Source organism: Antechinus flavipes, chromosome 4, assembly GCF_016432865.1.
Source record: "Antechinus flavipes isolate AdamAnt ecotype Samford, QLD, Australia chromosome 4, AdamAnt_v2, whole genome shotgun sequence".
NCBI lineage: Eukaryota > Metazoa > Chordata > Mammalia > Dasyuromorphia > Dasyuridae > Antechinus > Antechinus flavipes.
The window spans coordinates 335,319,274-335,345,395 of record NC_067401.1 but is presented as its reverse complement, the minus strand read 5'-3'; the positions used below and the strand labels follow the sequence as shown (position 1 = coordinate 335,345,395).

General features: G+C 30.2%; 1 protein-coding gene and 1 long non-coding RNA gene across 2 annotated transcripts in view; both read right to left on the bottom strand.

Moving 5' to 3' along the window:
* STXBP5 (syntaxin binding protein 5) overlaps window positions 1–26,122 on the bottom strand; it is a 199,145-nt gene that overhangs the window by 21,235 nt on the left and 151,788 nt on the right. Inside the window, exons 19-22 of the mRNA XM_051996743.1 lie at window positions 19,426–19,491; window positions 14,274–14,333; window positions 14,127–14,174; window positions 948–998 (exon numbers count right to left, since the gene is read on the bottom strand). Coding sequence (XP_051852703.1) covers window positions 948–998; window positions 14,127–14,174; window positions 14,274–14,333; window positions 19,426–19,491 — 225 coding nt within the window. The remainder of the gene's footprint in view (window positions 1–947; window positions 999–14,126; window positions 14,175–14,273; window positions 14,334–19,425; window positions 19,492–26,122) is intronic.
* LOC127562307 (uncharacterized) lies at window positions 8,973–12,918 on the bottom strand. The gene is made up of 3 exons (XR_007953652.1): window positions 9,438–12,918; window positions 9,211–9,329; window positions 8,973–9,073 (listed from the first exon to the last, which is right to left on the bottom strand). It is a non-coding gene; the product is annotated as an uncharacterized LOC127562307 (long non-coding RNA).

Sequence of the window (26,122 nt, the reverse complement as noted above, 5' to 3'; positions counted from 1 at the left end):
ACTGAATCTCTCTTTCTTCAAGTCAGTTCAAATAAGACCTTTTACATAAAGACTTTTCTGAACCTTTAAAGTGCTAAGTATGGTCCTTCTCAAATCACCTTGTGTTTAACTACTTCCTTATTGATTTGTATTTAGCCTTTTTTAAATTTGCTCTCTATATACTTGTATGTGAAACTGTTATTGCCCCCTTTAGAAAGTAAACTCGTTTTAAATAGTAATTATTTCATTCATTTTATTTGTATCTCCAGTGATTAGAACAAGATCTCCTAAGACAAAGTAGGTATTAAATGGTTAATTGATTATATGATAACTCAGTTAAGTAGACTTAGAATTGAATGAATGAATGACCATACCCAAAATGCTGTCATTAATTCATCAAGATGATGCAATTGAAACATCTCTAGCAGAGTACACTGCAAATTTGTTTTTGTCTCTTACCAGACAACATTTTTGTCAATATTGACAAAGCATAGGTAGCACGTTCAAATTGCTAAAATTCAGAGGGATAGCTTACTTATTAAAGAAAAAGTCAAAACCTAAAAATACCTCAATAAATTGGAGGATTAGACTAATATAAGAAAATATTTAATGGGGGCAAATGTAAAGTACTATATTTGGTGTAAAAAAAGAGTAACAACTGCAAAAATATAGAATTAGGGAAGCACAATTAGATAATAATATATGAAAAAGCTTTAAAGATTTTAGTCCTATGTACTTTCATTTATAATTTTAAAAAATGAATTATTATCTCTCGAGTAGAAAGAAAGGATCAGGAAATTCCAAAAATCTGAGGTTTTCCATAAATCCCTACCAACCAACAAATACTGCTTCTAAGAGCTCCTGAGAGAACTACAGGATATGCCATTTTCAAGAAATATCACAATTATTTTACTATTTTCAAATTATGGTTATTTTAAATACTATATAATTAATTTGTTTTTACTTACCTAAATCAGGCTTCAGTTCTGTAGGTAAGCTTAACTTTCTTGACATCTTGGCTGCAAAATAAAATGTGACTTTAAACTTAAAAACAAAATATGTAATATATACACATATATACATACAGATATATAAAAGATACTCTTTAAAATTAGTCAAGGTTAATTCTTTTTACTAAATCTAAATGTCATAATCACTAGTCCTTTCCTCAGTAAGCATATTGTTTTATAAGCTAATAACATATTTCTTATTTGTACGTGAAAAGCAGTATTTTAGAACCTATACTTATATCCAATAAACAATATTAACATGAAGTTTGGCACAATTATAAATTTCTTAATAATATAGAAATATTGCTTATTGCTGATGAAGTTATATTTTTAGAATTATCAGATCTCACTTTTGAGATTATTATAAGTTAACCTATTTAAATTGTTCATTTTTACTAAACCGCTTATATTGCTTCCAGTTAGGCAACTAGAAATTATTTTAATGATTACTTTCTAATTTCTCTTTAAACATCATATGAAGGTTGTTTTTCCCTTCAGTTTTTTAAATTTTATTTTCCTTCCCAATTACATATTTTAAAAAATTCTGTAAGCATTTATTTTGTTTTTTGTTTGTTTTTAATTTTGAGTTCCAAATTCTATCCTTTCTCTCCCTACTCCCTGAGATAGTAAATACTAAGATATGGGTTATATATGTGTAATCATGTAAAACAATTACAGAAGGTTTTAATTTAAAAAATTGATAGTTTTACTCCGATTGGTACTTCATCTCAGTATGGATGGAATCAAGGGAGGAAAAGGAAAGTAAAACTTGTAAAATTTTCAGTTTCTCTCAAATCTTCATAATGTACCCTCATTATATTTGAAGTAAATTCCCCAAACACGGGATACTCTCATTTTGATGTATATATATGACAACATCCCAAAGCCAGATTAAAGCCTTTTAATGAGTCACCATTTTAGATGATCCATGCTTTTCTAATGCCATTTTCAGGGAATAAAGTAAGAACAACTAACATTTATTTAGCACTTTACAATTTGTAAAAGCTTTTATCCATTATCTAACTGGAATCTCATGAGTACTATGAATGTTGGAGACAGCAGCTATCATCTCTATCATACACTGATGAGGAAAATGAGACTCAGATTGGTTAAGTATGTTACCAATGGCCACATAACTAGTAAGGCAGATTTTGAAACCAGCTCTTCTCCTAAGTCCCAACTCCAATACTCTATCTATACATTATTTGCAAATATCTATTTAGAAGAAATTGAAGCAAATCATTGCTATTTTTGGAAAAGAACTGTTAGGAAAATTTCAACTACTCATAATTCTGTTCTATAAGAAAAAGTTGTGTGTGTGTGTGTGTGTGTGTGTGTGTGTGTGTGTGTGTGTTTTATATAACAAATATTCAAACAATTGAAGATGATCATCATTACTTAGTAGACTAAACATGCCCAATTCCTTTACAAGATCCTTAAACTGAAAATTCTCTTGCTATTCTGACTGGACACACTCCAACTCGTCTAAGTACTTTCTATCATCTGATGCCCATAACCATACCCAGTGTTCTAGATATAGCCTGACCAAATAATAACAAAAAAACAAAAATAACAAAAAAAAACTCCAAAAGTATTATCTATCTTACTTTGAACCCAATGACAAACTTAATAAAGTGTAACACTAGTTTGTTTGTTTGGTTTTTTTGGTTTTTTTGTGTACAAAGCGGGTGGGAATGAACAAAATTCACTTTGTAAACCAAACCTATCTCTGCTCTTATTCAGGAGCTAAACTATAAGACATGGAGAAAAAACAAGAATCACCAAAAAACAAAACTAATAAAAAAAATTGACCAATGGAGTTAGCTAATGATAATTTAAATGTACAACTTATGGACACTGAATAAATGTTCATTTTCTACTAATACAGAACTATACTAAAGACATTTTAAAAGAATGGTTCCTTACCTACACTACTTTCTACTAATATACAAAATGCCTGATGTATGAATCAATTAAAAAAAATTAAGCACTTCCAATGTGCCAAAAAATATACTAGAAACTGATGAAGATAGTCTTCACTCTCAAAGGGCACATGTTGTTATTGAAGAAGACAATGCCACATAAAAGAATTTAGCCAATAAGAAAAAGAAAGTAAACATAAGGAATAAAGTAGAGAAAAGATTCTAGGTTACTTTCAGTAAGAGATGGTAAATGGAGAGTAGGGTCATTGGTGGTAGGGGAACATTATCAAGAAGGTACAGGTTCAGTTCTAAGGCAAAAGGAGGAGAAATAAAAACTTGTCCTGGCTTAGTCCCAGTGCTAGATAGGGCAGTTTAATAAAATTTAGAAATTCTAAGAAATTCTTAGGCAATGGAAATATTCTAATTCTCAATTTACTTAAAAAAAATAAACAACAGGGGCGGCTAAGTGGCATGATGGATAAACATCAGATGCTCTGGAGTCAGGAGGACCTGAGTTTAAATCTGGCCTCAGGTGCTTGATATTTATTAGCCAAGTGATCCTGGGCAAGTCACTTAACTCCAACTGCCACCACCACCCCAAAAAGTAAACAATACAAATAACAATATAATTAATTTTAACAATTTGATGTCAGGTCAATTTTCATGTTCCAAAAACTAAAATTAAGTCTACAGTATGTTAAAAAAAAAAAAAAAATCTTTCCAGAGAAGTGAGAAGATAAAAAAGACATTTATTAGGCTTGCTTCCAGTTCATTGCTATAATCATAGAAAGTAAAAGAAAAGATAACAGAGGAGACAAGGTACTAATAAATTAAAACAAGTACAAAATACACCTCCCAACTCTGCCTCTCCAGTCTCTTTAGGAAATATGAAGGCATTTTCCTGGCTAAAATTAGAGACTTTGGCATTGACTAGCTGAAGATTGAAAACAGCCATATAGCCTTTAAAAAGGTAAACTAGTCAGCTTTGGAAGAAGTTGGGAGTAATTGAAGAATAATAAAGAATGTGGTATAGTTTGCTGCCATGCAGATTTGGGGAAAGAATGGACTCGTTTATTCTCCCTTCCCATCAAGCATGACATTTTGCAGAGGAATTAGGTCCACTAGGGGACGCTGAATGTAGGAGGGAGTAAAAATACAGAGTAGCTAGTACTTTGTAAGGAAGGTGATCATTAAAACCAAAAAGAAAGCTGACTATGAATTAAAGAGAGAACTAGATATATATAAACACAGGGAATCCAACTGAGAAAGCCTCCCAAAAGATATGTTGCAATGAGAAAGTAAAAGGAAAAGAACACTGACCTCACAATACTGGAGGCCTATTATCTTGCTATTCATGTTCTCAATAAATATGCTATCAGTATATTTTAAATTTCTGCTCATTCTTTCCATGGAAATTTTCCAAGATGTTTTGTAATTACTATTCTTATTATGTTATTTTAGTAACTGCCTTTGCTTTAATCTGTATCTATTGGATTAGTATTAAAGGAAGCTCTAAAAGAGGGACTTTTGACCTAGAGTTTTAGCAGTAAAGAGTTAAAGAATCCCTCTTAGACCTGATATAGTGGTTTCCCTTTTGGGACCAAACGTGCAATCATATGAATGATTAATTAGAGACAGGAGAAAGTGTTACCTAAAATTATTATATATAATGTATAATGAGGTAGCACAAATAAATGTAAAAAAAAATCAGAGTACTTGATATCAAATCCCGTTTCTGATGTTCATTATTTGTGGGACACTGGACTTAATCTCTATGAGCCTCTGTTTCCTCTTCCATAAAATGAGAAGAATGAACTAAATTGCCTCTGAAGTCCCTTCCAATTCTAGACTTAGGGCTTTATTTTTAACTTTAAAGAGGTTAAACATAAATACCTATTTTAAAACATTAATTATAAAATAAGTATTAATTTATTTTAAATAAATGAAAATATTAGTTGAAATTTAAGCAGTTTTTCTTATTGAAAGAATTATGGCTCCAAATTCCCACCCAAATGAGAATTTTTTTTTGATGTCACTGATTTCTACAATGTAAAAATCTATTTATTTTTTACATTTATAAAACATTTTGAAAATGTATCCTGTTTTGTAGAATTTAAAAGTTCTTGTTTCCATTTTAAGTCCTTACTAGGAAAAAATATTTTAATATAATTGATGAGTTTTGGAAATAAAGTCCATTATTTTAATTAATAATGTAAATATTTCATTGGTATTAGTAACATTCATACTGAAAAATGAAAACAGACAAAAAAAAGTCAGCGTGGATTTTCTAATCTAAGTCTTTTTTATCAAAAATTATGAAATGAAAATCACTAAATCAAAGATTATTTAATGTCTGCCCCTATATTTATATCTTCTTACTGAAATGTTACTTAAGAGATTTATTTATATAAACATCTATTCATTATGGTAGGTTAAAATATTTATATATCATATGTACATACATTTCTTATGTATGCATATATATGTATGTGTGTGTGCACACATGCATGCGTGTGTGTATGTGCATGTGAATGAATATATGTGAGTATACATAGACATATATTTCATGTGATGGGAACAATGAAAGATTTAGCAAATCTCCAGAATATTTAAGTAATTTCAGGAACTCTGTTAAGTGCTTTACAATTACTTCATTTGATTCTTCTCGCAAATACTACAAGAGGTAAATGCTATCATTATCCCCATTTAACAGATTAGAAAACTGGGGCAAAAGTAGGACAGAAATTAAGTGTCTTGTCCGGGTTACACAGCTATCAAGTGTCTGGGATTGAATTTGAATTCAACTCTTTCCGATTCCAGGACCAGAGCTCTATCACTATACCACCTGGTTGCTTAAAGGTCATCTAATATAACATAAATAATGTCCACTTGATTTCTCTACCCAAGTTGATGCAAAAGGGTTCCAAAAATCTCCTATGGCATAATATTTTACTTTAGAAAAATCCCACTTCTAGCTTATACTGTTCTACTTTTAAAAAATATGTTATGTAAATCCATTATGTCAATTAGGTTTAAGTATAAATTTATAGAATCTTTTTCATTGTCAATCATTTGCAAGTTCAAATTTCTGAGATTATATTGTAAAATCATAAATATAAAATCTAAATATGTATGGCTTTCTGAGTTTTTCTGTTGTCTGATGAAGGGTTTATTAAATATACAACACTATTCTATTGTATTGCATTTATATACTGATTTGTTCCCTTTATTATTTCCTCTAACCCATTAGTATAGTACAATATTGTATAACTTTTAGTGATACTAGGAATTTATTTTCTTTGAAAAATTCTGAGTAGCACTAAATTACAATAAAAGGAAAATTATTGAATACAAGTAAGAACTTACAGAGAACTTAGCTTTAGTAGTAATGGAATACCAGGAAAAAAAGGCTGAAAGATCTTAGAGAAGACAAAAGATATCTAAGAGACAGCCCCATATTAGAATGTTGTCTTATGTTTACATATTGATTTACACTGTAAAAAAACTTGCACATTAAATTGAATTTTTTCTTAAAATCACCATAGGAAGAAAATTTAATATCCAAGAGAAACATTATCATAATTCCCATTTTGTAAATGAAGACATCTATGCCAAGAAAAGTCAATCAATCTACCCAAAGTCATACAACTTAAGTCTCAAGGACTCAATCAGACTTCTTGCTGCCTAGGGTCCTGTTATTGTTCAGAAATATAATTTGGGCATCAAAAATCAAAATTAAATTAGAAGAAAGTGGAAGACAGCACTTAAGATTCTAGAAACTTCTGCCTTTTCCTGTTTGAATGATCTGATCTGCTGCTTCTTGAAATAGACAAGAAACAAAGTAGTTATTTGACATACTTTCTTAAAGAAATATAAATGATGCAAACAATAGGTTTTGGATTTTTTTTTGGTGGGGGGAGGGGTTTGAGGAGGAACATTAGAAAGTAGGAAAAATGATTTAAATAAAACAAGCCTAAAGAGAAGTGAAATAGAAAATCAGATAATCAAAATTACTCTGGGACCATAAATAAATGAAACTGGAAGGATAACAAACTGATATAAGATGAAAGAAATCAGACTAAATGTTCTCTAAGGTCCTTCTCAGCTCTAAAATCCCGTGACACCATGAAACAGATGTTTGCAGTGATACATTTCATCAGTAAGAAATTGAGATTGTGACAGCAGTACTAGATGTATAATGCCATTGCAGCATTTGAAAAAATGAAGTAGTGAAGCAACTCTACATTATCAAAATTACACAGATGAATCCATAAGGGAGGTTATGTAACTTTAAAGGAATTCAGTGATTGATGATCAAGATTTCTCAAAGAGAGGAAGATTTCAAAAGAACTGAATAGATCATTTCAAAAAGAAGTGACCAAGAAGATATCAGCAACTATCATATGTCAGCTTTTTAACTTTAAATGGTATTTATTAGAAGATATGTATGCAAGAGGTTCTTGATGAAAACAAACAAGAAAAATTTTAGATTTTACTTTCTATAGCAGACAATACCATAATAATCATATGATTGAGAGGTGCAGAGAATGTAAAATGGTATTGTATCTATTATTAACTTCATTTTTGAAAAAGCATTTTAATTAGTATCAGAGAACTTCAGAGTTTGAGAGGACCTCAGAAATCTATCTCAATCCCATCATATTTCAGAAGAGAAAATTGAGAATCAGAAGTTAATTGTCTGACCTATTGTCATGGCTGTTAAGTAGCCTAGAGAGATTGAAAGGTTGGTCTTTGGACAATTGGTGCAGTGCCCTTTCCAAAACACATACTGATAGAGTAAAATTCTAATCTCATATATATTCTTTTTTAGTGAAAGGGAAAAAAATGAAGAAATTTAAAAGTTATTTACTTGAGTTGAATTTTATTTGTTCTTTTTTTTAACTAAACAAAAGAACAAGTTGTAGCTTAGATGAATAGATGAATTCTAGATAATATGCAAGACCATAAAGTAGATAAACCTAAGAGTAAAAGATCAGTGGTTTTCAGATATTTTATGTCTAGGAGACTCAATAGAACAAAATACAATAGTAAGGCACTCCTCAAACAAGATGTCTCCTACATGTATGTTAAGAATAATATAGATTCCCAAATAGAAGCAACCATAGAAATTACTTTGTTCAATGAGTCACTGATTATCAATATTATACAAGGCATTAAAGAGGAAGATTTTTGCTCACCTAAGGTATTAACCAATGTCACAGAAGCTGTTCACAGAATTCAAAGAGAAGAGAGATGCCCTATTAATGCCAAGGTTCTCCAAACACTATTTGTAGATGACACTGTGATAACTGCATTGAGCTCAGAACACCATATATGTTTCCTCAATGAAATCCATGGTCATGTGAAAGAGATTGATTTGACTAATTCACACTAGAAAAACAAAGTAGATGAAAAATGTGTATTTCCTGGATTATAATATGTACTTGGAGGGATAGCCCACTAGGTCAGTCTATTAGTATGTATTATATTTAGGGTAGGTACTGAACATGGACAAAGAGGTAGACCTATACTTGACTAGGAAATAATCAGCATGTATTTCATTTGGAAAACTGTATAACATTTTGAATGCTCCTGAAGGTTTGCTAATGTAAAAGTTCATCTTTAATGCCAATCATTTCTTTCAATGCTATATGATTAAGTAATTGAAGACTACCATCTGAGAAGAAGTAAAATTTCATTAAATCCAAAGGACAATGGAAATATGAATGGGAAGTACAGGTCCACTGCAACATGTTAGCAACAATGACTTATAAGTGAAATGGTGGAAAAAAGATGTGATGAATAGCATGTATGACTTAATAAGAAAGTAGATTAGGTATGTGCTAAAAGAGAAGAATACAGCTGGTATAATACTTCATTATTACCCTCTAACTAGTAAAGAAACCAGAAGAAATCCATCTTATATGCTAAGTAGAAACTTTAAGTGACATTTACAGATAGACATGAAAAAAGAATTGCCTTGGATGAGTTGGCATGGAAAGACAATTCACTAAATTATTAGGCTACAGATAGAAAGACAAAGACACTCCAGAGCACTAAATTTGTTGAACGTGTTTTATTTTTTCTAAAGGAAAATACATAATCAAATAAAAAATAATTTAAGACATTCAGTATATCAATAATCTTCAGATTTGTATTACCCTGTAAAAGAAAAAAAAACCTCATTAGAATACACATTACCTTAAATGATAAAGAAAAATGCTGTTATATGTAAAATTTAAATCCTACCCACTATATTTAAATTAAGACTAGTTAATAGTATATAACATTAAAGTTACCTTGCATAAAATTATTCCTGTCACATATACATGGATTGTTAATTACTGTTGTTTAAGGCAGATATGTATAATTCCATTTTAAATATATCTTCAATAGCCAACTCTGAAGCAACAGATACCTTTATAAAAGATAAAACATTTAAGCATTATTTCATTTTAGCTTTACAGCATATGAAAAAAAATGATTTAAAAATTTTATTATTCTATTAAATGCAACTAATACATACCTTTGTTGTTCAAATAATAAAAAATCCCAAATGGATCACTATGGATTCCATTTTTAAACCTGCAAATTTAGAAAAATTTGAGGGCAGGGGATTGAGGGAAAGTAAAGTACAAAAGAGATTACATAAGAAAAAAAAATGAGGCACTGTGTATAAAACATGAAGCATATGCAAGATAGTGTTGTACAGTGGAGAAAAATCATTGCACTAGACTGAGTTCAGGAGATTTGGATGCCACTTTTGAACTAATTTTAATATGATATCTCATTTTTTTTCATAAAATGAAAGGATTGGTTTAGGTACCTAAGTTGGCTTCCATATTTATGAATCTGTGTTTATTTGAATTAAAATAGATATAGGATATCTTAAAATGACAAATATTAAAACAAACAGTAAAAAAATGTAGAACTATCAAATATAGATATAGTTTAGAACTGTGCTAATAATAAATCTTCTATATTAAAAAAAAATACAAATTTCTCTTGATAATCACCCTTAAGAGGAAATTAATCATAAGAAAACATTTTTCCAAGTTGTCAAAGTATTCCTGTCTTATAAAATATTTATTGATAAATATAGAATTTTAGACTTGAAAAATCATCTATTATTAATTCCCACTCAGAATAATAATCCCTTTCAAAGCATCCCATACAAACAGTCATTCAGCTTCTATTTTCCATGGAATAAGGGAATGAAGGATAGTGAGAAGAAGAGTAAAAAGATGGTGAGGGAAAAAGAAGGCAGGACAAAAGGAATAGAAGAAGGTACAAAGAAGTAAAAAAAGGAAGGTAGGGAGAGAGGGAATAAGTTAGGGAAGGAAGGAAGGAAAGAAGCAGGGAAGGAGAGAGGGAAAAAAGTGGGAGAAAGGAGATGGGGCAAGATAAGAGAGGAAGGGTTTATTAAATACTAATTATGAGCCAGACATAGTGATAAGCACATAGAAAATAACCCTGCGACACTGATACATTGTTGGTGGAATTGTGAACATATCCAGCCATTCTGGAGAGCAATTTGGAACTATGCTCAAAAAGTTATCAAACTGTGTATATCCTTTGATCCAGCAGTGTTTCTACTGGGCTTATACCCCAAAGAGATACTAAAGAAGGGAAAGGGACCTGTATGTGCCAAAATGTTTGTGGCAGCCCTGTTTGTAGTGGCTGGAAGCTGGAAAATGAATGGATGCCCATCAATTGGAGAATGGTTGAGTAAATTGTGGTATATGAACGTTATGGAATATTATTGTTCTGTAAGGAATGACCAACAGGATGAATACAGAGAGGACTGGTGAGACTTACATGAACTGATGCTAAGTGAAATGAGCAGAACCAGGAGATCATTATATACCTCAACAACAATACTGTTTGAGGATGTATTCTGATGGAAGTGGATCTCTTCGATAAAGAGAGCTAATTCAATTTCAATGGATCAATGATGGACAGAAGCAGCTACACCCAAAGAAAGAACACTGGGAAATGAATATAAACTGCTTGCACTTTTGTTTTTCTTCCTGGGTTATTTATATCTTCTGAATCCAATTCTCCCTGTGCAACAAGAAAACTGTTCGGTTCTGCACACATATATTGTATCTAGGATATATTGTAACCTATTCAACCTGTAAAGGACTGCTTGCCATCTGGGGGAAGGGGTGGAGAGAGGGAGGGGAAAAATTGGAACAGAAGTGAGTGCAAGGGATAATGCTGTAAAAAATTACCCTGGCATGGGTTCTATCAATAAAAAGTTATTAAAAAAAAGAAAAGAAAAGAAAATAACCCTGGGAGTTAGGTGATATTATTCCCATTTTACATTTGATGAAAACTGAGAAAAATATAGATTAAGAGACTTGATCAGGGTAGTGACTTGCTCAAGTTTACAGAGTTACTAAGAATATAAACCCAGATTTGAACTCAGAGTCTTCCTGATTCTTAGTTCTCCACTGCACCTTTGGAGAAGTATAGAAAAGTTACTTCACATGGAGGCAATCCATTCAATTTGTAGTGTCCTAATTATTGGAAAGTTTCTTTCAGAGGGCCAAAATCATGCAATATTAAGGTATTAATAATAATACCCTATATGTTGCCTTCTAGTTTTGAGTGCTTTTTCCTCTTTCTTAAAAGAAAAATAAAAGAAAAAAATAAAAAGAGAGGGAAAATGGTCAAATGACTCACTCAGGTCCAAATGAGGAATAAATAATAAAGACTAAAACCCAGGTCTTAAATTTTCAGATTAGTCCTCTCTTTCATAATATCCCTTAATAACACAGAGAATGTCTGTTCCGTCCATCAATCCTATTATAATCCTATTATTAATCAATTATTTAAAGACAAGTCTCTCATATCTCAGTCTTCCTTTTCACCAATATTAAATACATCCATTTCCTTCTTTTCTTAAATGGCAACATTTCTAAGTCTCTTAACTATTCTGGTGGTCTTTCTAGATGATATGTAGATTGCTAATGTCTCTCAAATTATGTATCCAGAAAGGAACAAAATATTCTATTGACATTAGTAAAATTTTTAATGGAGCTATCTTCCTATAATCTAGACATTATTGTTCTATCCATACTGCTTAAAATGACATTGTTTAGTAACTATATCAAATCATTTATATTTTTGTGAATAACCAGAATTCTTACACATTCATCATATGTAACTGCTGCTAATCTAGGTTTCCTTTTGATTTGACATTTCTTGAAAATAAATATAAAACTCATCAAATTTCATCTTGTTGTTTTGATATAGTGAGGCAATTTCAAATCTTGATTTTGTTACCCCCTCTTTCCCAGTATATATTAGTCACATATTTAACTAACATTCATTCAAGGTCTTCAAGTCAGAGAAAAGTTGGACTAAATAGCCACTGAAGCTCCTTTTTATACCTTGTTCTATGCTATTGATTCTTTGACAAATAAAAATGCTTCTTAAAACTTCCTTTTCTCCAAACAATGTATAAAAATGAAAATACAAAGTAGATCACTAAAAAATCTCTTCTTGGCCATTCTGTGGGATTTCTGCTTTATTACTATTTTGCTACTATTTATCAAAGAGAAGTGTGGAAGTATGGTATAAAAGGTCATTGAAAAGGTTCTTTGCTAATCATAGTAGAGTAAATGATACCAAAGCAATAAAAGTGACAGAGTGGTAAAACATGGTAAGGATAACAATAAGATGGGTCTATATTCAAAGAACAAGGAAGAAAAGTTTTACAAATCAAAGATTTGCAACTCCAGAATACAGGATGTGGTAGAAGGGAAGTCTATTGTAAGAGACAATTGGAATCCAGACAAAAAGATATATTATGTTTTACCTTCATTTTCTAATAATAGCAACATTGGAAAAAAATCATGTTCTGCCAGAAGTTATTTTAGGGAAATTAAGGACATTGGTTCAAATGATATTTCTGATGATTCTAGGAACTATGCTTTACCTTCAATTACTGCAAAATAGGCATCTTTATTTGGCAAAATCAAGTGCTATTTCCATGGCAACTTATAAATACTTTGTGAATTTTGTACTTGATCTCTAAATTAAAAAATTCTCAAACTAACAAGAAATTTGCTTAATAAAAAATTTGAAACCATTTTTCATCTCTTAACATTATTTTAAATAACACATAATCAAAATAACATATCTTATATTATCTTTCGTTAATAAACTATCAAAATAATCTAATTCCCCCAAAGCATATTTCCTAAGCTATGTATGAAAATCTTGTATGAGTTTCAGCAAATAAATTATTACTGAGGAAGATTACTATACATGTTACAAAACAGAACAAGGAAAAAAAGTTGTACTATAGATTTCCTGTATACAATTTTAATGGTTTAATAATTATTATTGATTCATTAAGAAACCACCAATGTCACAGAAAGATTAAAATACATTTTTGCAAAACCATTAAAGAAAAGCTCCTTTTCCAAAAGAAACCACAGACTTTTCCCCGTTTGTATCCCAATAATATTCTCCCACAGGACCATAACAGGGTTTAATTTATATTTGTTTGCAACATGAATTAAATTTTAAATGAATTATGAAAATTTCATGTAGACATTTTTAGGACTTATACTTGAGTTTAAAAAAAAACCTTTGATATCTTATTGTTCAGAAATTAACCCCATTTTTGGGGGGAGGAAAAACAAAACTTTGGTAAAAAGATAATTTATTTCTTCTCCAGAATTGGAAGACTTTCAAATTTATGAACTACAAAAATAAAGCTGGGGCAAATAGATATATGTCATAGCTATAAAATTTCCTTTGAATCAAAAGGATCTAGAGACAAAATTACTGAATTCAAAGACTGAAAATTACTGCCGTTAAAACATATATATAATGTGAACTTAAAAAAAAAAAAAAAGTAGGGGAAATAACTGAAAGAAAAAAAATGGACATAAGATCAGCTACAAATTGATGCTTTTTTTGAAAACATGCTGCTTACTGAATAAATTGAACCCTGCTATATTTTTAAACATTATCAAAAACAGAAAAATTCACACTAAATTAAAGAAAAAGCTGCATTCCACATGTAATTGATTTTTAGAAGTAGTTCAAAAGATTATTATTTATCACAAAGAAAAATAAATTAATACAGAAAGAAGGAAATGAAATGCCATTTGATAATTTTTTTAAGTGGGGTTAGCATTGTGTGTATAGCAAGGCACTGGATTAGGAACAAAAAAGAGAATTTTCTATTTCCTACCGATATCATTGGCTACCATCTTGGAAAATTTTCTGCTTTTGGTCTTCACTGGAAATAACATTTTGAAATAAAATGTCAAAATCTATTCAAAGAAAATTAAATGAAGTATAAATAAAATAAAGAAATGCTTTAAATAACATACTATACCCTTTTCTATAAAATTAGTCACTTTTTGTTCATCATCAGAATTGTTTGGTGACGTAGAACCTACATAAATGAAGACAATGAAATGAACATGCAGAATGGTAATCATTCATAAATACTGAAGTTTTACCAAAGGCAGATTTATAATAAAGGAAGAAAAACAACCAACCAAAATAACCTCTAAATTTTTACAGTATGATTTGCAGAAAGTAGGAGAACTTTTATTTAGTTAGCATTGCAATAGTTCCTAGCATTATTATTATTATAATAGTAATCAGAATTAAATCTAAACCAAGATTCAATTCAATAAGCATTTAATAGGCTTTTAATATATAAAGCACTATATTAATGAATGAAGAAGCAAAGAAAAAAGTCATAGTACCTGAGCTCATAGCTCATAATTTACTGGGTGTAGAAAATATGTATACAGATAATCAAAATCAATTTCTATATTAAAATAGTTACTAAATAGTTGCAGCAAGGGGAAGGAGACAAAAAAAAAAAAGTATAGGGGAGAATTGTTGGGAGAAGCTTTAGGATGTAAAACTTGTGCTAAACCTTGAAGGTAGTTAAAGAATTCCTAAAAGTAGATGTAGAAAAAAAAAAAAGAGTATTCTAAGTATGTAAGAAAGTCTTTACAAAGCAAAGAAGCAGAAGTAAAACGTTGTGCTTCAGGAATACCAATTTATTAAATTCATGGATGATGGTGAGAAGAAGTAGGCAGTCTTCAGGTAGCTACCTCAGAAATTTCAAATGGTCAATCAGTGAACAAGCATTTAGAAATGAATTCCTGTACCAGTGCAGTAGGTCCATGATCAGAGAGAAAGGTGTGGATTCAAGAGCTACTTAAGAGGCAGGATCAGTAAGATTTGGTAATTGATCAGATATGGGGATTGAGGAAGAGTGAGTTATGTGGAATGGCTCAGAGGCTTTAAGACTTATTGACAATTAAGTATGGTGCTTGCATATGTTATAGAAATCTCTACTTAGAATTCTGTATTAAAATATAATAAAAAATATAATTAAAATATAACTCCTTTGTCTTTTTAGGAAAATCTACAAAAATGGGATTAAATATAAAAACTCAATGAAACAAAAATAATTATTTGATCAAATTATATTTCCAATTTATAATATCTTCAAAATTTTCAGAATTAAAGAATTTCCTGTCATAGTAAATGCTTGAATTAATTCTAGTAAATGAAGTGATGCTCTTAAATTCTATTATTGCTAATAACTATTAGATAAATTATCTAGACAATTTTAATTTTCAGATCTTCCATTTTTACTTTAATGTTTTAAATTTTCTTTCTCTCATCTTCACCAAAGCTTCTCTTTTATATAAAACTGTTACTATGAGCATCACCCCAAACTAGATTCTAGTTGCCAGTATTCAAAAATAACTCCTCTCTTGTACACTCACACATAGCAAACAAATATACATTTTAACTATAAACATAACAAAATATTTTACTTCTTTTTCATTCAAATAAAAGTATTTACAAATGAAATTGTAGAATTAAATCAAATAATTCAAGGAAAATTGTTTTTATTTATGATTACACTACAAATAAAAAATACTGTCTCCGTAGCATATGTTCCCTGACTTTTCTGCTATTTTTCCTCTTTTTAAAATTATCTTATTCATTGAGTATTAATAAATGTAATCATCTTTATGCTGGGAAAAGGATAATTTTCAAAACAGAATCTTAACTTTAGGACACAGTGGTTATGAGATTATTATATAACAAAAACACACTTAAAAAATCTCATTTTTTTAAAAGGATAAAAATCAATATACTGGAAGATTTGTATTTTGCATTGGCTAGGTTTTAATATCAACAGCAAAGACAAAAATCTGCGATATGTTCTTTTGAGGAGAGTGAAATTACTGCTATATTTGAGTCCCTACACACATAAACACATATTATGTAGTTATGCAAAACTAAAGTTATATTCCCCCCCGAAAATGTTGAGAATTATAGTCCTATATGATTGAAATAATTCAAAAAATGTGTTAATATGTTCCACTATTTTGAAATGTTCAAATTTAAAAGTAAAAGGTATAATCAATTTATCACATTTCATTGTATAATTTGATAGAAAGTTTACAGTAAGAACTTATTAAGATTTTAGAGAAATACAACTAAAGTTCCCAGAAATGAATGAGTCATTTTAAGCTGAAATTATAAACAAATTACACATTCTTGTTGCTAAATGAAGTAGATACACAAAGGAGCATTCATTTTTCAGAAACAAGAGCATATAGTACCAAAATATAAAGAATATTTGAATTTTTTGTATGACAACAGAAGAAAATGTTATTAATTACTGAATAATTAAGATTTTTAAAAATCTGAATTTAAAGTAACTTAAAAAGAATTAAATCTCACTTTTGTCCCTTTTGTATTACATCACAAGGACATACAAATCTCAATCTAAGTTATGTATGATTCTAATTTCTCAAATTTCATTTTATATTCTTCTTCACTAGCTTTCCTCTTCTACTTCATTATTTTCATTACTTGAATGCAATTTGCACTAATTTACTAGTTAATGTTATTCTATACCACAATGGAATGCCTTGTGGCTTATGGAAAGAACAATGAACTTGTTGTAAAGAGAGCTGAATTCTCATAGTAGTTAAGAATGATATAAAAGGTAACTGCTTTAAAACAAATAATTTATGAAATAGAAATGATCATCACATTTCCTGTTCAAAATGGCACAATATACAGAGAGTCATTCAGAAAGCCAGGAAATCCTTGGTTCATGACTCATTGATGATAACAAACTTTTTATCACTCTATTCTAGAAGCAATTTCCTCATTCATTTTTTAATTTTTCCTACCTACTTTATATTTGGGATTCAGCCAAAGAGAAGACATATTCAGAATTCCACGAATTAAAACACTGACATGAACCTTTTCATATAAACCAAATGTTTGTTAAATGCAATGAAATATGGATAGATGTCTATAAACTTTTGAGGAGGTATAAGAAAAGTTTTTTTTTAAAACTTTCATGGTAATTAAGTGATTCTGTAGCAATTTATTGAGTTAATGAAACTCAATTACTCTATGTTTATGGAAGTATGACTAAAAACATTTATTGCCTATGTTTATCATGGTGGTTAAAGTATATCAGATGCAGTTATATGATGTTAATTTTAACAAAAATTATCATTAACTTTCATTATTTTTAATCATTTTAATTAAGTTTCTCTTACTTTGTGTCAAATTGGTAAATTCTTAATGAAACAATGTTGGTTTATTTAAAATATTGTCATTCAATTGCTAAGGCCTTTTGTGGACATGTGGGAGTTTGAGAAAACCTAGATTTGTGATTTCACCAGAGTGAGAAAACTCTTACTGAAGAAATTCCTTCTCCCAATATAGATTAGCAACTATTTTGTAATTTATATTTTTTGAATGTTTACTAGGGGAATGGGGTGGTTAAGTGATGTGCTAAGATCATACTGTATATATGTCAAAGGCAGGATGAATGCGTTTTTAACTTTGAGGAGAGACCTTTATCTACAATGTTACATTGAGCGGGCCAAATTAGATATTTTCCAAATTTTTCAATGTCTATTTAACTTTTTCTTAAATAAGACACTGAGTTTAATATATGAAGCATAATTTGTTTTATGGCCTTGACACTTTCTTACTCCAAACTATTCAATCAACATTTAAAATAAATAGAATAAACTTTATTTTGGTCAATTTTGTAATGAATCATGACATTCAGAATATTGTGATATTCAACAGGCAGTAGGAAGTTTATATGGATCATACCAATTTTTAATAATTTTAATGTTTCTAAGACATATTTTCTGCATTTCATATTTTACATGAAATATAAATATATTTGTTTTATATATTTAAACATTACAGTATATAAATATATGTTTTATATTACAATTACAAAACACAATATATAAATATATATGTGTTTTATATTCTGCATTTCATTTCACTGAAAATAATTTAGATTTAGTTTTTGAATATACTATTTATATTATTCTCAAAGCCTAAAAGATTCCATAGCTAAACCATTCATTATAAAATAAACACATGTGAGAGGAATATTAATATTTTGGAAAACTGAAGACTACTCACAGTCAAGACCCTTTAGTGAAATACAGTAGTTAGCTGTTATTACATACACACACACACACACACACACACACACACACACACACACACACATATATCTATATATATTTTTTTTTCTCCCTATCCTGAATCATTAACTTCATTTCTTCTTAACCTAAAACTAAAGAGTAAGGATGGAGGGCTCCATGCACAATGTTCTTCAAAAATCTCAACAAAGAAATAAGGCACATAGAATCATGGATCAAAAAGAGATGAGAAATCATTTTATGCCAGCTACATAACAGATTTGCCCTTTTATCTTATAAACTCTCATTAAAAAATCCTTTAAATTTAATTAACATCAAAGATAATTTAAGTGCTAATGGCCTTTTCACTGAAAAGGAAAAAAAAAAACATTCATTTACAGACTGCAGGAAAGTAAATTATTATCCATAATACTTTTACTCTCCTTTCCATACCACCATAAAATAATAGGAATGTCTATATTATCAAAAATATTGTAGCTCATTATAATCTATAAAAAGCAAGAGAATGACTATTTCAAAGGAAATAAAATATTCCAAAATTGAGCATGTTATTCTATGATCTTTGTACCAGTTAAGTGGTGTGGATTTCCTAGTAAAGGAAATTACATTCCTTTTCAATCTAATGAAAATGAAACATCTTCAGGAAGGAGTTCTAAATTATTTTTGTTGCATGGACTCCTACTCAGAATGTTTTAAAATGCATAAAATAAACTACATTGGATCATAAAAGAAACCAATGATACTAAAAAAGTTACAAATTTATACCCATATATATAAGTACACATAAATATTTGTATATGTATGTGTACATATATCCACTTCACAAATTAAATGAAGAACCCATCTTAAGGAAATGCTAACTTAAATATCACACATATCCAAACATCATACATACAATACTCCTATAGACCTGTTTCTTTAAAACATGTATATAATTGATAAACCATAATGATTATTGGCATCATTACATATACAATAATATTCATCAAAGAGGAGAAAAACTACAATTACCAGAAGTGGGGGACTTGCAACGATCCTCTGGCACTACAGTCCCTTCATTAATATCACAGAGACCAGCTGAAAAATAAAAATAAAATACAAGTTACAATTACAAATTATAATATAAGTTGTAATAACACATGCAAGTAACATTATTGTTCAAAATAATTTAGTTCTTAGTTTTTCCCTGTTTTTAGCTGATAGACAAATTAGTAGAAAGTAATTATGCCAACATTACTATTCTTGTACTAATGATTTATTTATGAACTGTGTTGAATATATAAAAAATAACAGAATATCACATTTTAGGCAAAAGTACAATTTATCATTTTACCAGGCTTAAGAAATAGTTGTAGAAGCAGTAAGGATAAGAGATAGAAAGCTGGTTCCTGAGTTAAGACAAACTGGGTTCAAGTCCCATCACCCATTAGCTTATGTGACTCTGGATAAGTCAACTAATGTCTGAGGACTACTGCCAATTTTCTAAGACTATAAATTGTAGAACAGGTGATAATTTGAGTTGGTAGAGAGACAATTTTCTCACTAAGGAGCTTTCTACATAGATGAAATCACATTATAGACAGTTATATTAATATTTTTTTTAAGTTGAGTATACTATATATACAACATAATAAGGTACCATTTATTAAAAGCCTGGGATTTGGTGGTTAAAAGAAAGCTCTATAAATATATTTGTACATATAGGTCCTTTTCCTTTTTAAAAAATTTTTTTTTAGGATTCATGCCTAGTAGTAGTACTATTAGGTGAAAACATATGCAAGAATTTATAGTTCTATGGGCATAGATCATATCTTTTGATCATTTATCAACTGAGGCATGGCTCTTAATTTTTAATAAATTTGACTCAATTTCCTCTATATTTGAGAAATAGGGCCATATCAGAGAAACTTGTTTTAAAATTCTTTGAAAAATTACCATTGCTTACTCTGTTTTCCCCCTATTTATTCTATTCTTTTTCCTCTTTTACCTCACCCATTCTCAAAAGTATTTTGCTATTGACTACTCCCTTCCCAAATAAGCTCTTTCTTTTATCTTCCTCTTCCCTTCTATCTTATTCCCCTCTTGTTTTCCTGCAGAACATGATAGATTTCTATTCCCATACTAGGAATTTCCTCTTTGAACTCATTCTGATGAGTAAGGTTTATTCATTTCCCCTCTTTGCCCCTCTTCCCCTCCACTATAAAAGTGTTTTCTTTCCTTTTTTTTTTTTTTTTTTATGGCAGATAATTATTTTTTTAATAACTTTTTATTGATAGAACCCATGCCACAGTAATTTTTTACAGCATTATCCCTTGCATTCACTTCTGTTCCTATTTTTCCCCTCCCTCCCTCCACCACCTCCCCTAGATGGCAAGCAGTCCTTTACATGTTGAATAGGTTATAATATATCCTAGATACAATATATGTGTGCAGAACCGAACAGTTTTCTTGTTGCACAGGGAAAATTGGATTCAGAAGGTATAAATGACCTGGGAAGAAAAACAAAAATGCAAGCAGTTTATATTCATTTCCCAGTGTTCTTTCTTTGGGCGTAGCTGCTTCTGCCCATCTTTGATCAATAAAGCTCTCTGTAACGAAGAGATCCACTTCCATCAGAATATATCCTCAAACAGTATCGTTGTTGAGGTAACCAGGTAATGATCTCCTGGTTCTGCTCATTTCACTTAGCATCAGTTCATGTAAGTCTCGCCAGTCCTCTCTGTATTCATCCTGCTGGTCATTCCTTACAGAACAATAATATTCCATAACATTCATATACCACAATTTATTCAACCATTCTCCAATTGATGGGCATCCTTTTATTTTCCAGCTTCTAGATATGGCAGATAATTAAAACCATTCTACTTTTTCTCTTTCTCCCAGTACATTCTTCTCTCACCTCTTAATTTCATCTTTAAAAAAAAAATATTATCCCTTCATATTCAACTTTTTTTTATTTAAAAATCAGATTTTTCCATTTAATTCTGGTCTTTCATCATAAATGTTTGAAAATCTATTTCATTGAATGATCACCTTTTCCTCTGAAGGGCTAAACTCAGTTTTGCTGGGTAGGTGATTCTTGGTTGTAATCCTAACTCCATTGCTCTCTCAATATTCCAAGCCCTCCATTCTTTTAATATAGAAGTAGCTAAATCTTATGTTATCCTGATTGTGGCTCCACTATATTTGAATAGTTTCTTTCTGAATGCTTGCAATATTTTCTCCTTGACCTGGGAGTTCTGGAATTTGGATATAACATTCCTGGAATTTTTATGGATCTTTTTCAAGAAGTGAGTTCTTTCAATTTCTATTTTACCTTCTAGTTCTAGAATACCAGGACAATTTTCTTTAATAATTTCTTGAAAGACAATGTCCAGCCTCTCTTTTTGATCATGATTTTGAGGTAGACTAATAATTTTCATATTATCTCTCCTGGACCCATTTTCCAGGTCAGTTATTTTTCCAATAAGATATTTCATATTTTTTCAATTTCTTTATTTTTTTTTGTTTTGTTTTATTGTATATTTTTCATAAACTAATTAATTTTCATTTTCTCAATTCTAATTTTTAAGGAATTATTTTCCTCAGTGAGCTTTTGTACCTCATTTCCCAATTGATCAATTTTGCTTTTGAAGACATTCTTCTCTTCATTAGTTTTTTTTTGTTTGTTTGTTTGTTTTTTTTTTTTTTTGTATTTCGTTTTGCACCCCTCTCATTTCTTTTCCTATTTTTTCCTCTATCTTTCTTAATTTAATTTGCAAAATCCTTTTTGAGCTCTTCCATATCCTGAACCCAATTTTTATTTTTCTTGGAAGTTTTGGATGTAGAAACTTTGACTTTGTTATCATCTTATGTTTTGATCTTCCTTGTTACCATGGTTAAAAAACTTTCAATGGTTAGAAACTTTTTTTACTGTTTGCTCATTTTGCTAGACTATTACCTAGCTTTTAACTCTTTGTTAAAGTATGGCTCTGTTTCCAGGGTGAAGGGTGCACTGTTCCAAGCTTCTGGGGGATTGTGTAGCTTTTTTCAATGATCCTTCTAGGGACTGGACCACAAGCCTTCTTTTCTGCCTTGGATTGTTAGAAGTGTCCTCACCTCACTATAGCTGTAAGATCTAATGTGCTAAAGCAACAGAGTCCTGTTTTGCCAGGGCTGGGGCAAGGGCTAGGCCACACTGGTGTAGCCTGTGCTGGGATTCCATGCTGGCCTCTACACTGTTGCAATGAACCTTCCAAGTTTTCTTTGATGTCTCTGGACTGAGATGTCTGGAAGTCATTACTGTGCTGATTCAGAGTTGCCTAGGTCAGTTCCTGCTTTGCTGGCTTGGGGCCAGGGTGAGCTGAGCTGGTGCAGCCTGCAGTGGGACTGCACATTGGACTCCCACTGTGGCGTCAAAGACCTTTTCTACTGATATTCTAAGTTGCCTTCAGCAGGAAGAGTTTCTACTCTATTTTTTGAGCATTCTGATACTCTAAAATTTGTTTAAGAGTCATTATTTAAAGGAATTTGGAGCAGTTAGGGGAAGATGTTGGATTTTTTTCTGCCATCTTTACTCTAACACCTATTTTTCTAATTTTTAAGTGCAATTTATTTCATTAATCTTTTTCATTTTATTAATATGTGTTTTAGGGACTTAATTCTTCCCATGAAGACTAACTTAGTTGCATGAAGAAATTTTGATATTTTTTTTGTTAATTATTATTGCCTTTCACAATAATATTTATAATTCCTATGATCTTTGTTGTTTCTTAACCCATTCATTATGTAGGATTTTACTATCAGATTACCATTTAAGACCATGTTTTTTATTCATATTCTGTGAAATTTTTTCTAATTTTCTTATGCTATGATCTGAAATGGATGTATTTTGTATAATTGTTCTTATATATATTTTTCTCTGAATTCTAATATTTGGTCAATTTTTATACAAGTGCCATATATTAGTGAGCACTAAGTATTATTTTTACCAGTCCCATTGAAAAGGTTCCATGAGTTTTTTAGTTTTAACATATAATAACTTGTTCAATTTTATATTTTCTCTTTTGTTTGAACTCTGGAATTGATTGTGTGACAAAAGAGATACTGACACAGGACTTGCCAGCATGGTGTGCCCTCAGCAAAGAAGGTGTTGTACTCTATAAAAAAGTAGAATTGAAGTAGCTCAAAACAAATACAAATGAACAGAATTAGAGAATACACATCAAATGTTCACATGGGCCTGACCTGTGGTAGAGCATTTTGAGATCACACTGGTCTAATCAGCTACAACTGGATACACTATAACATGACTCTAACATAATAATGTTATTTTGATCCTCTCTGAGAAATGACAATTCACACACCCCATCCCACCCAATTTGTATTAGATTTGTCCAACTTGGAAAGATGTTAATATTTATTATTATTATTTCTATCTTCTTGTGAGTCAGTGAATTTTTCTTTTCTGAATTTAGATGCCATGCCACTTAAACTTGCTTAAAGTTTAAAACTGGTGTTAATTTATTATCTGTAGTTCCTTTCAGCATAGTATAAGGTGTTTATCTGTTTATTTTTGTGAATTTTTGTTTTGCTTTGTCTGATACTGTGACCCAGAATGCCCCTTTTTTTATTCAGTTAATAGTAATTTTTTTATGACTTCTACTTTTATTATATGTCTTTACTTTATAAATGTTTCCTACAAAAATCAGTTTATTGGGGTTTGTTTTCTTATTCAATCTGTCATTCTCTTTTGTTTTAATGTACAATTACTTAATCTATTAATATATAAATAAATTAATTAAGTTTGTTATTTATTCTACTTGTGTTTCTAATATTTTTTTGAGGGGTGTGTTCTTTTTGGTCACTCTTCCTTGATTATGTCAAAATTTTGAGCCTAGAAAAGTTCTGATAAATCTACTTTGATATAACCCTATTTCCACAAACTGTTTCTTTCTCATCCTCACTGCTACACTCCAATACTTGTCAACCCTTTTCCTAGTTTTGGGGTTTTTCTTAACTTATTGATTCCATTTTTCCTTTAAAAAAAAAAGTTATCTAATTCTTGTCATTTTTCTCTTCTCATTTAAGTGGCTAAAACAAAATTCCCTATTTCTTTCATCCCTGTAAGTTCTTTTGTTATTTTTTCTTAAGAATGATATCTTTACCCTCTTCTCATCATTGATTCTCTTCCCTTCTATCTATTCTAAACTTTTCCTCTTGATTCATAATCTGTATACTTATTTACTCATTCTTTAGCATTTGTGTTTTCCATAGAATGAAAGTATTTAAGATGTCATGTCTATATTCCCTCTTCTTTTTTTCTGTCCATATTTTCCCCCTTAGAAGTATCAATTATTATTGAGGCTGCTCAGGCAGAGAAAGATAAAATCTTATATCTCCTGACCCCAATACTTTCCTCCTCCTCAAGCAATTGTTGATCAATAATCTCTTAATTGCTAAATCTGATTTTTTCATATATCATCTTTTTTTTTTTTTTTTTGGACATATCTTCTGCATTTGAACCCATTAATCATCCTCTCTTCTTGGACAGTCCCTCCTCTCTGAGATTTTATGATATTCCTTTAGTTCTGTTCCTACTTGTTTAAACTCATTTCAACATCCTTTGCTGGTTCATCATCCAGATAATGTCCCCTAACTGTGGGTGTTCTTTTTTCTCTCAGTTCCCATGGTTTACTTATCGTCTCTGTTCCAGTAACTCTCAGATCTAGATATCTAGCTCCATCTCTTCTGAGATTCAGTTTAATATCAAACTTCCTTAATTGCTTTTCCCCAACTCTTTTTCCAAACTACCTTATTTCTGTTCTTCTAGGTTACTAGGTTTGCAATTCATGTTTTGTTCAACCCTTTAGTCTTACTTAATCAGTTGTCAAACTTAACATTTCCACCTTCATAACATCTTTTGTGTCTGACTCCATTTCTCTACTCACATAGCTACCATTTTAGTTTAGGTGTACTGTGTTTCTCACTTAAATTATCATAACTGTTTTCTAAATGGTTTTACTGCCTCAAGTTCTTCCATTTTAGTTAATCTTCTATAATGCTACCAATGTAGTTTTCCACAACCTTAACTCTGATCACATTTTCTCAAATGTGTATGATTTCTTATTGTCTAAAGAATCACACATAAGCTCCTGTTTAACTTTTAAAGCTCTTTACAAACCTATCCCAACCAGTTTTTTTCAATGTCATTCCACATTATTCTTTCTCTCACTATGCAAATCAGCCAAACTAAGCCTATTCTCTTCTAGGATGTACACTGGTCACTTACCATGCCTGTAATGGACTACTTCTTCACATCTTTCTCCTAGAATACTTTTCATCCTTTAAAATACAACTGGACCATCACATTCTGTTAAGAAATCTTTCATGAGTTCTCCAATGCTAGTATCCTCAGTCTCAAGCTACTTTATATTGATTTGTATTAGGTTTCTGTATATTTATTCTGTATAATATATATATATATATGTGTATATATATATATATATATCCTTATCTTTCTTATTAAAAAGAAACTTCTTATAGAAAGGAATTGTTTGACTTAACAGTAATTGCATTGCAGTATTGCAACCTATTGCAATAACTTGCACATAGTAAGCATTTAATATATAATCATATGACTGATATGCTGGATATAATCCAAACCTATAATAGATATTGGAAAACAAAATTTCTAAAAACTTCAAGGAAGAAAGCTAAAGAATTCAGA